General features: G+C 43.3%; 2 protein-coding genes across 3 annotated transcripts in view; both read right to left on the reverse strand.

Moving 5' to 3' along the window:
• The window catches only part of phlpp1 (PH domain and leucine rich repeat protein phosphatase 1), a 45,489-nt gene extending 40,106 nt beyond the window's left edge, over positions 1–5,383 (reverse strand). The window contains exon 1 of the mRNA XM_085388335.1: positions 3,395–5,383. Coding sequence (XP_085244461.1) covers positions 3,395–5,024 — 1,630 coding nt within the window. The 5' untranslated portion in view covers positions 5,025–5,383. The remainder of the gene's footprint in view (positions 1–3,394) is intronic.
• Positions 5,384–7,710: 2,327 nt separating this feature from the next.
• LOC146648064 (phosphatase and actin regulator 1-like) overlaps positions 7,711–13,241 on the reverse strand; it is a 49,847-nt gene continuing 44,316 nt past the window's right edge. For both annotated transcript variants that reach the window (XM_085389924.1, XM_085389923.1), the window contains exons 10-12: positions 12,477–12,617; positions 9,938–10,014; positions 7,711–9,811 (exon numbers count right to left, since the gene is read on the reverse strand). In XM_085389924.1, coding sequence (XP_085246050.1) covers positions 9,796–9,811; positions 9,938–10,014; positions 12,477–12,617 — 234 coding nt within the window. In that variant the 3' untranslated portion in view covers positions 7,711–9,795. The remainder of the gene's footprint in view (positions 9,812–9,937; positions 10,015–12,476; positions 12,618–13,241) is intronic.

Raw genomic sequence — 13,241 nt, forward strand, 5'->3', positions numbered from 1 at the left:
CATTCTCTAGATCTCCAGCTTTCAGATAGCACTACTTATATGCTATCTGAAACCTTTAACATGCCTTTTATAAGGCTCACAGTCTCCTGAACACCAAATATTTAAATGCTTAAATATTTAAGATGGGCTCATCTGAAATGTTTTCTTGGCTCATGTTTACCATATGATGGTGTTTATCTCCTTCCTCTAAACACGACTTCACTAACCCTCCAAATGTCACTGTTATTTAATTTCCATCTTTCTTTATGTCTAAAGTGATAGCAATGTCTGTTTTAGTTTTTCTTTAGAAACAAGAATAAAAGCAGAATGTAGTTTATCATCTTTAGATGAATAGTAGATAGCTAACACTGATAACTAGTGTAACCAACTACTTTACATTTAAAAAGATAGACCACCAAAAAGCATGACTGGTACAGACTGTTTTGCTACATGGCTCACAGCTAGGAAGGTATCCATCACCAACATTTTCAAGAGCAATAATTAAAGAATAAATATTTGTGTATTCTTTATCGAAAAAGTTTCTAGAATAGTAATACAAGAAGAATGATAAAAAGATAGATCAGAGATCCACCAAACATGTGCTCCAGGGAGGCACTGCCTCTCGAGTTCAAAGGAATTTATTCTCAAAAAGATGAGACACTTTGCTATCTGTGATAGAGTTTTACAGTAGTCGGGGCTTAGACAGCTCTCTCTCTTTCTCACACACACACACACACACACACACACACACACACACACACACACACACACACACACACACACACACACACACACACACACACACACACACACACACACACACACACACACACACACACACACACACACACACACACACACACACACAGAAGTGGCAATAACATGCAAACCAAAGCAGATACATATTTTTCTTGACTCCACTAAACTTTAGTTTAATAATAAGTCCAAGTGGCCTTTAAATTGTGTGTATTTTCTGTATTTTTTAAATAATTTTTTTCCCTTATACTCAAATTCTAATAAAGCTGGCTTGGCATTACAAGAGACTCCTGTGTGAGCAGCTCTGAAAGGATCACTCATCAGCCTTCCAAAGAGGACAGCGGCCCTTTGATCTAGTCAGCCTATATGTGTGTGTGCTTGTGTGTCTAGTAGGGCAAAGTGAGTTTTCTCATTTGACCACTGCAGAGTCTGTGTTCTCAAAGCATGACCTGACCCCTTCCAAGTCAAACTGGTCTCTGGATTGTCCAAAGGATCTATCGAGATGCTCCATGGCAACTCCTCGACTTAACAGCCCCTTCCCATCATTCTCCTGCTTCCCTAATCATGCAGAGTTGCTGAGTACTTCATATGTCACTCTTATTAAAAATATAGCACAGCATAGCGGCTGCTCTCATACTTAATATCTAGGTTACGATTAAAAGTGCATAGAGCTTGTACTGTGCAACAGCGTGAGAAAACATAGTTTAGATACTAAACTTCCTGTATCAAAGGCCACTCTGCATGACCAGACACATAAAACAAAAAGGTCTTCAGTGTGACTGAGGCCTACAGCTGTGGCAGCTGTGGCTGAGATTCAGCCAACAAGTCAGCTGGGGCTAGTCCGATCGCTGCTATTTGAGAGAGAAAAAAGCCATTCGAAGACAGCTCAACATGTGTCAGCGCAGAATTCCTTCATACATCCCATCCCCCTCAGCCCTCTCATTCCCTTCTGTAGAAGACGTGCCTGACATTCTAGAGGAGCCAGCGTACATTCCTCACGTGCTTCAGCGCAGTAAGGAAACAGTGGAAGAGCGGGCTAGTAAAGTCCCAAGGGCATCAGCACTGCTCTCTCTTTACAGTGCATCCCTGTATATATGTGTGTGTGTGTGTGTGTCTGTCTGTCTGTCTGTCTGTCTGTCTGTCTGTCTGTGTGTGTGTGTGTGTGTGTGTGTGTGTGTGTGTGTGTGTGTGTGTGTAGTGCTCTTCAATGTCGTTCTACATGTGGCTGGACAAGAGGCAAGCCTCATTTGCAGACTGCAGCCTGGGTGTTGTTGAGTGGCACTTTGTGTGGTGGTGGTGGTGGGGGCGTGCCGGGGAGAGCTCAGGTGATCGTAGTTAAGCTGTCTCACATGAGATGTGGAGGCGTCACCATCAGAGGGCCGTGAGGGCTTCCTCTGCCGGCAGTTAACAGCTGCTGTTTGCTACTGGCTCATCTCAGATGACTGCACAGGCTCATGTAGGATTTGATTTGTTATTTTCTCTAAATGGGCATTGATTAAGGAGTCCCAGTATGCACGCTTGTACAGCCTTCCATGTAATTAAATAATCCTAGCAATCGGAAACAATTGGTTCTATGGCCGTTTTCAGCTTCTTATTAAATAACTTCTGTTTCAGCAGCCTCCAGGGACAGGAAGCTACAGAGCATTACAGTTTGCACACTTCAGACCAGTTTCCTCAACTGTCCTGATTCAACTCACATTATCACCCCTCAACCACCACCGCCACCCACACACTCGACTTCCCACAGCAGCAAACAGCAATAGCAGCGGTGGTGGAGGCAGTGGCATGGTGAAGAAAAGGGCTTCCTGAGCTTTGGAGAAGCACGTTAACCCAGCTTGGCAAGCAGTTAGTTAGTGTGACAGTAGCTGTGCTGGATGCCAGTAGGACAGGCAGTGTGCAGCATCTCAATGACCAGAATTCACAGAGTCCACAGAGAGGGTTTATGGTCTTCCCAGCCATACCGCTCCCACCCCTATTCTCCATCCAACCAAAAAGGAATTCAGGCTTTTCATTAGGATGATAATGGGGCAAAAGCCGGAAAGGGCCCCCATGTCTGAGCACCATAAGTTGTGGTGATGGCTTTGTAGCCAATGGCATGTGTGTCCATGGGAGCAAAGTGTGCTGCTACAGGCCAACAAAGATAGCTGAAGCCGGAAGAAGCAACAAAAAAACAAACAAACAAAGACTGTAATGCAAGGTAGATCTGTAAAATCAACATCCTTCTGGAACGTGACCTCACTTTGACCCATTAATGCAAGCACACGGATAACCTGAACATAGCAACCCATCACTGGGAAAAAGGCTTAGTCTATCAGACCTTTAATAATGACCCTCTAAAACTGTTGTCGCAGTTATCAGGTTTTGTGCTGCACTCATACTGCACAAGCTCATCCTGTGAAAATATTATCCTGCCTCTGCAAAAAGGATATGGTGTCATACCATACAAATGCCTGAATCCACCAGATTCATTCTTTCACAGGTTAACAACCTGTTCCAAGCACTACAACATTACGGATCTCCACTCCAAACAACAAAGGCTTCATATAAAGGCCTCAGTAACTGTCAGAATGAGCAAAACACACATGGATCGCAATAGGATGATATTATAATGATATTAGTCATATTACACATGTATACACAGACACGTAGTTTCATTTACCTGCATAAAAACGTAACAAGGAGCCAATTTCTGTGTTAAGCCCCTCCTCCTGAACTCTCCACGGGTTCTTAAATCCAAGCTTAAAGAGAAAGTCATTCTGGATCTGCAGAGGCCTCTCATCTGGGCTAAGCCTCCTAACAGCTTCACCATGCAGCTGAACATAGAGTGTGGGGCTGGAATTATAAGAATCTCCATTCTGGTGTGCTGTGAGCCCTGTTTTTACGGCCCCCTGGCCACAGTCCGGATCTTGGATGTCAGGTGTGTTACCTGTAGAACCAGCTCTTGACAATGAGCCGGAACTACTGCTGGGTGGGAGGCTGCCCAGACTGTGTGGGCTGAGTCTGCTATCTGGCCCCACGTCGCTTGTCACGTCGCTTAAATGTCCCACGTTGCACTGCTTGTAGTTGGCAGTGACAGCAGTGATGCCATTAGTATGATGCTGGGAGATGGGGTCCATGCTTGAGCTCGATGCTGGACAGTCGAGTTCCAGTTCGTCTGACGAGCTCCCGTACATGTCATGGCCCTCTGTGGCACTATCAAAGGAGGGACTGAGGATGGATGCCTCAGTTCCCAGGATCATGTCATCACTCAGGGAGTCCCTGTGTTCACTGAGGCGGGCCCCGGAGCTCAGGTCGTCAAATGCACTGCTTTCCACATCTGAGCCAGAGTTTAATCCATAACTGTCCACACCGTTCCTGTGCTCCGAATCATCGTCATTGGGGGTATCCATGTTAGAGTTAGAATTCAAGTCTGACAGCGAACAGGTTATGTTGTCTTCTGACTCCGGGGTGAAAAGTTTTCCATCAACGTCCTGTTGCTTTTGCCTGACATCTGCGTTCTCCATGAGGAGAAGTCTCAACCTGTCATTTGGACGGGTTCTTAAATCTGTGGTTTCCAGTGGGGTCAGGTGGCTGCATTTTATACTCGAGTCTTCTTTTACCTTGTCCTGATTATCATTATATTCATAATTCATGTTACAGTTCCCATTTTGGTCCGTCTTGGAGGCGTCTTTACAAAAAATGCGCATTACAGAGCTCGACTTGCTGGAGAGTTTACTCAGTCGGAGGGCCACCTCGCCGGCTGTGGTGTCCATAGTGCAAAGCACCGGCCTGGGATACGAGGGCGTCAGTCTGTCGTGGACGTGTATGGCGCCCCGGTGGAGATCTGCTCTCACCCACTCGCGATCTGCGGACTGCAGCTGCATGTTCTGTCGGTGCTTCATCAGAGTCTTCCTATCCAGACTTCGAGTATGTAAAGACGCAGAGGACAGGGCCGAGTTCATCTTCGCGCCGCAAGCGGCGGTGACAGCTGAGGTGGTAGTGGTGGCTGCAGCTGCAGCTGAGAGGTTCCTCTTCAAGCGCCTCCGTCGCAACAGGAGCGAGCTGGAGTTGCTGGATGAGCTCCGGCCATTAGACGCCACGGCTCGGTTTGACGCACTAGTCCCCGCTGTAGAGGCGGAATGAGAAAGGCTATTCCCGTTCTTTGCCTCAGCGCGGGAGGGTGCCAAACATCCACCGCCATCATCCGCTGGAGTCCCCTGGGCGACAGACAGTCCGCTGGGCTTCTTCATTAACTTGGTCGCGCCTCCATCTGACGCGCCATCCTCAGCGACAGCCTGTACACTTTCCATCCCTGCCAATGAAAAGTCCCCCGCTCTAAATAAATAACGGTGCGCACTTGGTTATGCCTAAAAGCTCTACATTTAAAAGCCCGAATACGTGCCCGCCGCGCTAAATGTCCGCCAACTGGGCGGTGTTGCTGAGTTATTCCACTAGTAGTCATTCACTCCTCGCCTTCCTTTCCCTGTCGGAGTCTCCTCCGCTGCTCCCAAAAAACATCTTACTGATTAAATTCGCTGAGAAAGAGGCTGGGCGAGCAGGGACAGATCAGGGCGGAGACGTGACTGTGCGTCCCATTTGGACCAAAACACAGCGCTAGAATATGAAATGAACGTCGGCCGACCTCCTACGCAAATACCGACTAATATATATTCATGAGGAGGACACAAGATGGGGGTCGCTAACAACAACGCGGTGAATTGTGGGAAGAGTATTGCGCTAGCTAGCGTCTTGTAGTCGCCGCTGCCGGGACGAAACTGTTAAAAAAATACATTTCCCAGCAAGCCTTTTTGCACTTTCAGTCAAGTGAGGCGGCGAACAGTTGAGAGGCGTAAACATAGCGCCTATAAAATGTTTGGTGTTGCGTTACAGGAGCACGTCCTGTGTTTACTGTGGCGAACTCACCCTTTGCTACTTGTACGCTAACAGCGAGTAAAACTGTAAGACGCAGTCACACAGTGAGTTGTCAATGTCAACTGTTGAATATGTGAGGAAACTTTCAACTGTTATCGAGGATTCCTTGCACATTGGCTAGCTTACACGGCGGTCATTTATCTTAAAAATAAAAGAGAAAGTTTTTGTTATGCTACAAGGTTAAACTAAGCCTCGCTGTAGGTCTAAATGTTTTAGATAAGTGGTGACGAAGCAAATAACTTCGGCACCATCTCATCAGGACGCCATTTCACAAGGCTCAGTGTACGTCGACTTATTCTGTTGTATTTTCCGCCATCTAGTGGAGCGTTGAGGCCACAGCGAGCCTTACTGTACCAGACAGACTACTTGTTCACATTCTGCCGCATATATTACGGCAGTATAAAGTCACACAATGTAATTTGGTTTAAAAAACTACGTTTTACCTGTGTGGAATTAAAGATCCTGCAAAAAAAAAAAAGACTAAAAATATTATGTTATTAACGTCTACTGCTTAGGAGTGGTTATTCATTTGAATAACCATACATATTCAAATGGAAAATGGTATTTCTACATATCGGAAGTCTCAGTGCTTAAAGGATTATAGTTTATTTAAACTGTCAACTTTGTTAGGATCAACCATTCCTTAAGGCAAATATCTAATCAGCTAATCACATGGCAGTGATTCAGTGCATTCAGGCATGTTTATATGGTCAAGATGACCTGCTGAAGTTCAAACAGAGCGTCAGGATGGGGAAGAAAGTAATTTAAGCAGCTTTGAACAAGGCATGGTTGTTGGTGCCAGATGGGCGGATCTGAGTATTTCAGAGATTGTTTATCTAAACTGTGTCTGTCTCTATATGTTTGCCTTGTAACAGACTGGCGACTTGTCCAGGATGTAACCTGCCTCTCTGTGCATGTTAGCTGGGATAGGCACCAGCCCCCCTACGGCCCTGAATTTTGGTAAGCAGAACAAGATGACTGGATTACCTACTAGGATATTCCCTCACACTCATCTCCAGGGTTTGTTGATGCCAGAGGAGAATACCCAGGCTGGTCTGCACTAACAGGAAGGCAGCAGTAACTCAAACAATTGTTGCAACCAACATATTCAGAAAAGCATCTCTGAATGTGAACATGTTGAACCTAGATGCAGATGAGCTACAGTAGCAGAAGAGCCCATTGGGTGTGACTCCAGTCAGCTAAGAACAGGAAATGGAGGCTATAGTTAACTAACAATGTTCCCTGGTTTGATGATGTATATTTAACTTGTGAGACAAAACCTTTAATGTTGCATTTAAATGGCTCTCCAATTTCATTTCTTCCTCCTTTAAAAAAAGGGCCCTTCCCCTGTATTCATAAGGAATTACCAAATGGCCCAAACCTGATTTGTAATATTCTAAACTGAGGTATATTTTACACCTGAATTGAGAATGTAAATTAGTCTCAATAGGGAAGTTTATTGGATCATAAGAAGAAGGCTCTGAAATGTAAATACTATTAGTAAACATTTCTATCAATAAAACATAAGCACAATTTTTACTGTATATACACTAAGTTAGTAACAGCCAAAGAAGAGTGTGTTTTAGTGATCTCAGACTGTAATTACTACAAGGTTAAAGAACAAGCCTAAAATATGTACAAAAATAATAATGCATACAAAGTAAATGCATTCAGAAATGGAGTTTAATTGGCATGATGTATCCTTTACATAGTATTCTGTAGATTAAAAATGGGGGGGAAAGAGGACTGCATTCAGTTTTTGTTCAGTTGCTCCACAGACATGTAAAAGGAATCAGATTATTGCTGACATCATGTTCCTTGATTCCAGCAAAATGGAAAAACCTCATGCTCAGCCCGTTGGCTCAGGTTGTTACTAAAGAGCTGAAAATGAGAACTGGAGTGTATTTTTAATATAAATTCCTCCCTATTCCTACTATGCTTGTACTGAACCTCTGGACTTAAAAACATGAAAGAACATGTTGAGATGGCTGAATTATACAGAAGCTGCTCCCAACACGAAATACCACAAATATTAAAGTGTTTGCAATTAGATGATCCATTGACATTTTAATATTAAAAAAAAAAAGGAGGGGGTGGAGGGACAAGAAAAATACTTGTGTATTGATTCTGATCTGAACTTCTTCAGAAATCTAGCAAACCCCTATCCATTCACATACAAACCATGCAGTGCAAAACTTTTTTTTTGTCATCAATTCCCTGATTTCATTATGTCATCTATCGCTGTCCTTAAAAATAAGGGGAAACCCTGTTAATTTGCAGACAGATGTATTGTAAAAGGCGACCGGCAGCCGTTCAACTCCACTGTTTCTTCATCTGACAATTTCATATTGCAACTTTAAAAGCAATACAGTAGAAAATAATGAAAATATTCTGTGCACATAAAGCTCGTGAGCACTGGACTACTGGTGAAGGGTGGCTGATCAGGTAACAAAGACCACTGAAGTGAAGAGACACACTGGTTACACCTCAGAAATCCAACAATACTTTACACATTTGGACTTTACCTTGAAACAACGGCCACTTTAAAGCCACACTCTTAACAGTGCAAACTATATTTAGGAATAAAAATATTTAAAAATCCTGACTCAGTGAATACACTAAAATCAGTGCTCAAATCTTTTGAAATAGAGAATGCATCCTTTTTCGTTGAGAGTTCCATCAAATCTTGTCCGAATGTGTCGGTAAAGCTGTCAAAGAGGCAGATTTTCAGGTGGCTCAGTCAAGAAAATTGCTGAAAAAGTCCCCCAGAATAAAGCCTTTTTTTTTCTCTTTTTTTTTTTTTTAAAGTAAGGTATAAAAGAAAACTTTAAACCCTGAAGTGTAGGCATAGTATGTACGCACAGTAAAAAACAATGATGTGTGTGGGGGGGGGGTACACCTGCAGTTTAACCTTTTCTCTATAAACGCTGGGTATTGCTTCGTCAAAAGCTTGGGTGACACAAGTATAAAAGTAAAGTGTATAATACAATGCACGTTATGAGCAAAGATCATTTCACACACTTCTGCAAAAGAAAAAGAGACATGTGGTGAGTCATCTCTTGATATAAATCACACACATCAAAGCACTGGCATGTAAAGATGTAAATTAATCGTTTATGAGCCGAGCGCCTCTAGAAAAAAACAAAAAAAACAAAAAAACAGTTAACACTGTCAAAATAATACAAAACAGGTCATTCTTGCACACACTGGAAACCAGAAAATATCCACCAGCTGCAAATTTTGACAGTAAATTTATAAGACCCACATGAATAAAATGCAGTTAAACGCGATTCTTCTTTAAATTCGACCTTCTTCAGTATAAACAAAATATACATTAAAGAGAGAGACAGTACAGGCGTTAGCCCCAACTCTTAAATTCACAGTTAGCAATTAAATGTCAGCATTTTCGGTACAGTGAGAAGTGCATGAAAGAAGTCAGGACTACATAGTAACGACATAGAGGACACTCCAGGGGGTGCTATAGTCTAAGAAAAGCAGAAGGAAAAAAAAAAAAAGTATTGCACATGATTTTAATGTTGGACGCCTCCTTCCCTCCCGCCCTTCCTCCTGTTTCTCTAAGCTGTTTCCAAAGTCCCAGCAGGTGTAGTAATGATGGAGCTTCTGATGACATAGTGAGCTCAGAACAATCAACCCTGCATCCTGGCACAAAAGCTGTCCGTAAGGGCTAGAGGAGTCTGGTGTGACAGCGTAATAAAGAAGAGGAATAAAAACATGTCCACTGAGACAAGTCTACTGGTGTTATTGACATACCAAGGTACAGTTACCCTCGGTAGATGACACAAGTGTGCCAATCAATCGCAAACGAGAAAACTGGTCTGCTATCCAATCGCCACAGAACTGAGTGCCTGCCTGAGAGCTCAGCAGAGAGGTTTTAGAGATAGTCGAGCAAATTCCACACAGGGCGGGGGCAATGTGAATCGGCTGGAGTCTTTGTGTGCTACTACATGGATGGAGTAGTGGGTGTCTGCGTCTTGTGGCGTAGTACCGACTCAGTTGTGTGGGACTTGAAAAGGCATTTCAGAAGACATGGCCTTATTGTAGAAACGGGCACCATTTTACTGTCCAGCACTTAAGGTTCTCAGTGGAGGAGAGCGCCGGTTGGGCACTGCTCGAGACAGTGGTGGTCTACTATGGTCTGTGAAACCTAGAAAGATATATTTAAAAAAAAAAAAGAGAGGTTTTGAAGTTTCAAGAAGAAGTCGGCACGTGCGTGCCAATATTTTTGGCTGCATTTGAAGTGATATCAATCATGCAAGCTGGTAGTTTGTACCTGGTTAAATGGCGACTTGATTCGTGCACTTCCATCTCGTTGCTCTTGAAATCGTTGAGTTCCTTCCTTATAGCTGCCTGCAGAGGACAAAGAGGAAGAAGACTGAGCGAAGCTGCAAAGGCTTAGCTCACAAACGGCAGCCTTTAAGCCCCGACTCCTTTTAGTATGCTTCATGCATTATTTATGCTCATCTCAAAGCCATGAATGAGTCTTCTGAATTCTTTTCTCTCATCACAGGAACCTTCAATTTCCCCCTCTTGAGACTTCTAACAGCCCTAACATAATTTACAATCTGTTGATGATTTACTTGGATAGATTCCTCTTTAAATAGCATTAAGTTTTGATAGCATTGATTTATACAGGACAGATAAAGAGAATACAGTTAAATGGAATTTTTAGATTTGACCATGACAGCTGTATTTTTAGAACATCAAAGCGATATCTACTTTTTTACAGTCTTTGGATCCAAAGCTCCAAATAAAGCAGATTTCAGAGTGGGAAAAAAACCCTGCAGTGATCTGAATGCATCAGCAGGGGGCACTGTGGTGTAATTTCACCAATTGGGCCTCACCAAAGCAAGCTTTTGAGTCCAAACCAGCGGGTAGTGAATCATGGCTTCTGTATATAAAAATGGTACGATACAATCTTTTTTAATGACCTTACATCCCCTCTACAATGTCACAGCATGTAACAGAACCCCGGTCAGGTGATTGCTTCTACTATTCAACGTGACGCAAGGGGATGTCTTCTGCCTCAGGGAGGATGCGTCCACAGCAGGAGACCAAACAAAATTCTGTGTTCGACAGCAGAAGTAGCAAACCAAAAAAACCCCCAACAAAATAAAACTTCAGCACAGCAGCGTTGGGGGGCTTCTTGAGGCACTGCTTGTCCAATTACACTCTTATGTAAGTGGAGATGTTGCATAACCAAAATGCTGAATCCTTATGATTTCTCACATTTCACATGAGTGGACCTCAGGTGTGCCCGTAGTGTTTAGGACAATGCAGAATATCTGCTCAGCAAACTCTACAGCTCATTAAAAGTCTTAGATCACGGGACAGTGAGCAGCAGGGTTGCTTCAGGGTGTTTCACAAAGGCAAACCAAACAACAGAGTTGGACTTTTCATTATGAAAGAGGAGGAACACACCCTTCTGCTACTACAGGGAGTGCAGAATTATTAGGCAAGTTGTATTTTTGAAGAATAATTTTATTATTGAACAACAACCATGATCCCAATGAACCCAAAAAACTCATTAATATCAAAGCTGAATGTTTTTGGAAGCAGTTTTTAGTTTGTTTTTAGTTTTAGCTATTTTAGGGGGATATCTGTGTGTGCAGGTGACTATTACTGTGCATATCTCACATTTGATGATGGACCACAGGTTCTCAATGGGGTTCAGATCAGGTGAACAAGGAGGCCATGTCATTAGTTTTTCTTCTTTTATACCCTTTCTTGCCAGCCACGCTGTGGAGTACTTGGACGCGTGTGATGGAGCATTGTCCTGCATGAAAATCATGTTTTTCTTGAAGGATGCAGACTTCTTCCTGTACCACTGCTTGAAGAAGGTGTCTTCCAGAAACTGGCAGTAGGACTGGGAGTTGAGCTTGACTCCATCCTCAACCCGAAAAGGCCCCACAAGCTCATCTTTGATGATACCAGCCCAAACCAGTACTCCACCTCCACCTTGCTGGCGTCTGAGTCGGACTGGAGCTCTCTGCCCTTTACCAATCCAGCCACGGGCCCATCCATCTGGCCCATCAAGACTCACTCTCATTTCATCAGTCCATAAAACCTTAGAAAAACCAGTCTTGGGATATTTCTTGGCCCAGTCTTGACGTTTCAGCTTGTGTGTCTTGTTCAGTGGTGGTCGTCTTTCAGCCTTTCTTACCTTGGCCATGTCTCTGAGTATTGCACACCTTGTGCTTTTGGGCACTTCAGTAATGTTGCAGCTCTGAAATATGGCCAAACTGGTGGCAAGTGGCATCTTGGCAGCTGCACGCTTGACTTTTCTCTGTTCATGGGCAGTTATTTTGCGCCTTGGTTTTTCCACACGCTTCTTGCGACCCTGTTGACTATTTTGAATGAAACGCTTGATTGTTCGATGATCACGCTTCAGAAGCTTTGCAATTTTGAGACTGCTGCATCCCTCTGCAAGATATCTCACTATTTTTGACTTTTCTGAGCCTGTCAGGTCCTTCTTTTGACCCATTTTGCCAAAGGAAAGGACGTTATGCACACCTGATATAGGGTGTTGATGTCATTAGACCACACCCCTTCTCATTACAGAGATGCACATCACCTAATATGCTTAATTGGTAGTAGGCTTTCGAGCCTATACAGCTTGGAGTAAGACAACATGCATGAAGAGGATGATGTGGACAAAATACTCATTTGCCTAATAATTCTGCACTCCCTGTATGAGCGTGTCATAAGAAGCACAGAAGCAGAGCTTAAGAGTGACAAATCAAATTAGGGAAGGGGGAATCTTGAGAATATCAGAGATTATCTAATTTTAACAGTAAGATTAGTAAACTGACCTTATCAGCTGCAGTGAGCCGGGTCCAGGGCTTATCTGCCCGCCGGTCGTAGTCCTGGGCATCTGACACCTCCACATAGTCACTGAATCGAATGAGGATTTTGGCCTGTCTCAGTTCCTCTACAGTGGGCCTCTGGCTCAGCTGGAGCGAAATGAGGAAAATTAAAAACATATATTACATTTCTCATAGAAAGTCTTCAGCCTGCATTGTTTTTTCTTATGCAGGAGGAAGAGTGAGGAGGTCAAGAAACCAGTCCTGATATTTTATTGTGTTGAAAAAGTCTCAAATTAACATTTCAGTTTCTGCTTGACACCGATTACTTTACTCAGATACTGATCATAATTCTCATAAGAAAGTGAGGTTATAAAGGAAACCCATAGAACTTTATTTTAGTTTAAGAAGCAATAAGCAAAATTTAACAAACAATGGATTAGATTAGAGTACCTGCACGTCTATCTTCAGCTGCACAGGGTGCTTTTCATTACTCTAACCTCTCTCCTCTCAGGTACACCCAGCAAAAAATAAGAAAGATGCAAGGGCAGACATACTAAAGCTGTCAAATTGGAAATCTGTGGTCCCACTGCCTCATGTAGAATCTCATATATAACCTTTAAAATGGGTGCTGTGGCTCTACGCCTGAGTGTAGATCTATTTTTTTGTGAGGTAACGTCTCCTTCCTTACTTATGAGGTGTCTTTCGGAACGGCTAGACTCAGGTCCTTGCCTGATGAAGTGATGAAGTATTACAACACCCTGCTGTTTAAAA

Source organism: Rhamphochromis longiceps, linkage group LG18 (assembly GCF_057381845.1).
Source record: "Rhamphochromis longiceps isolate RC_006_pf linkage group LG18, R_longiceps_female_GT1.1, whole genome shotgun sequence".
NCBI lineage: Eukaryota > Metazoa > Chordata > Actinopteri > Cichliformes > Cichlidae > Rhamphochromis > Rhamphochromis longiceps.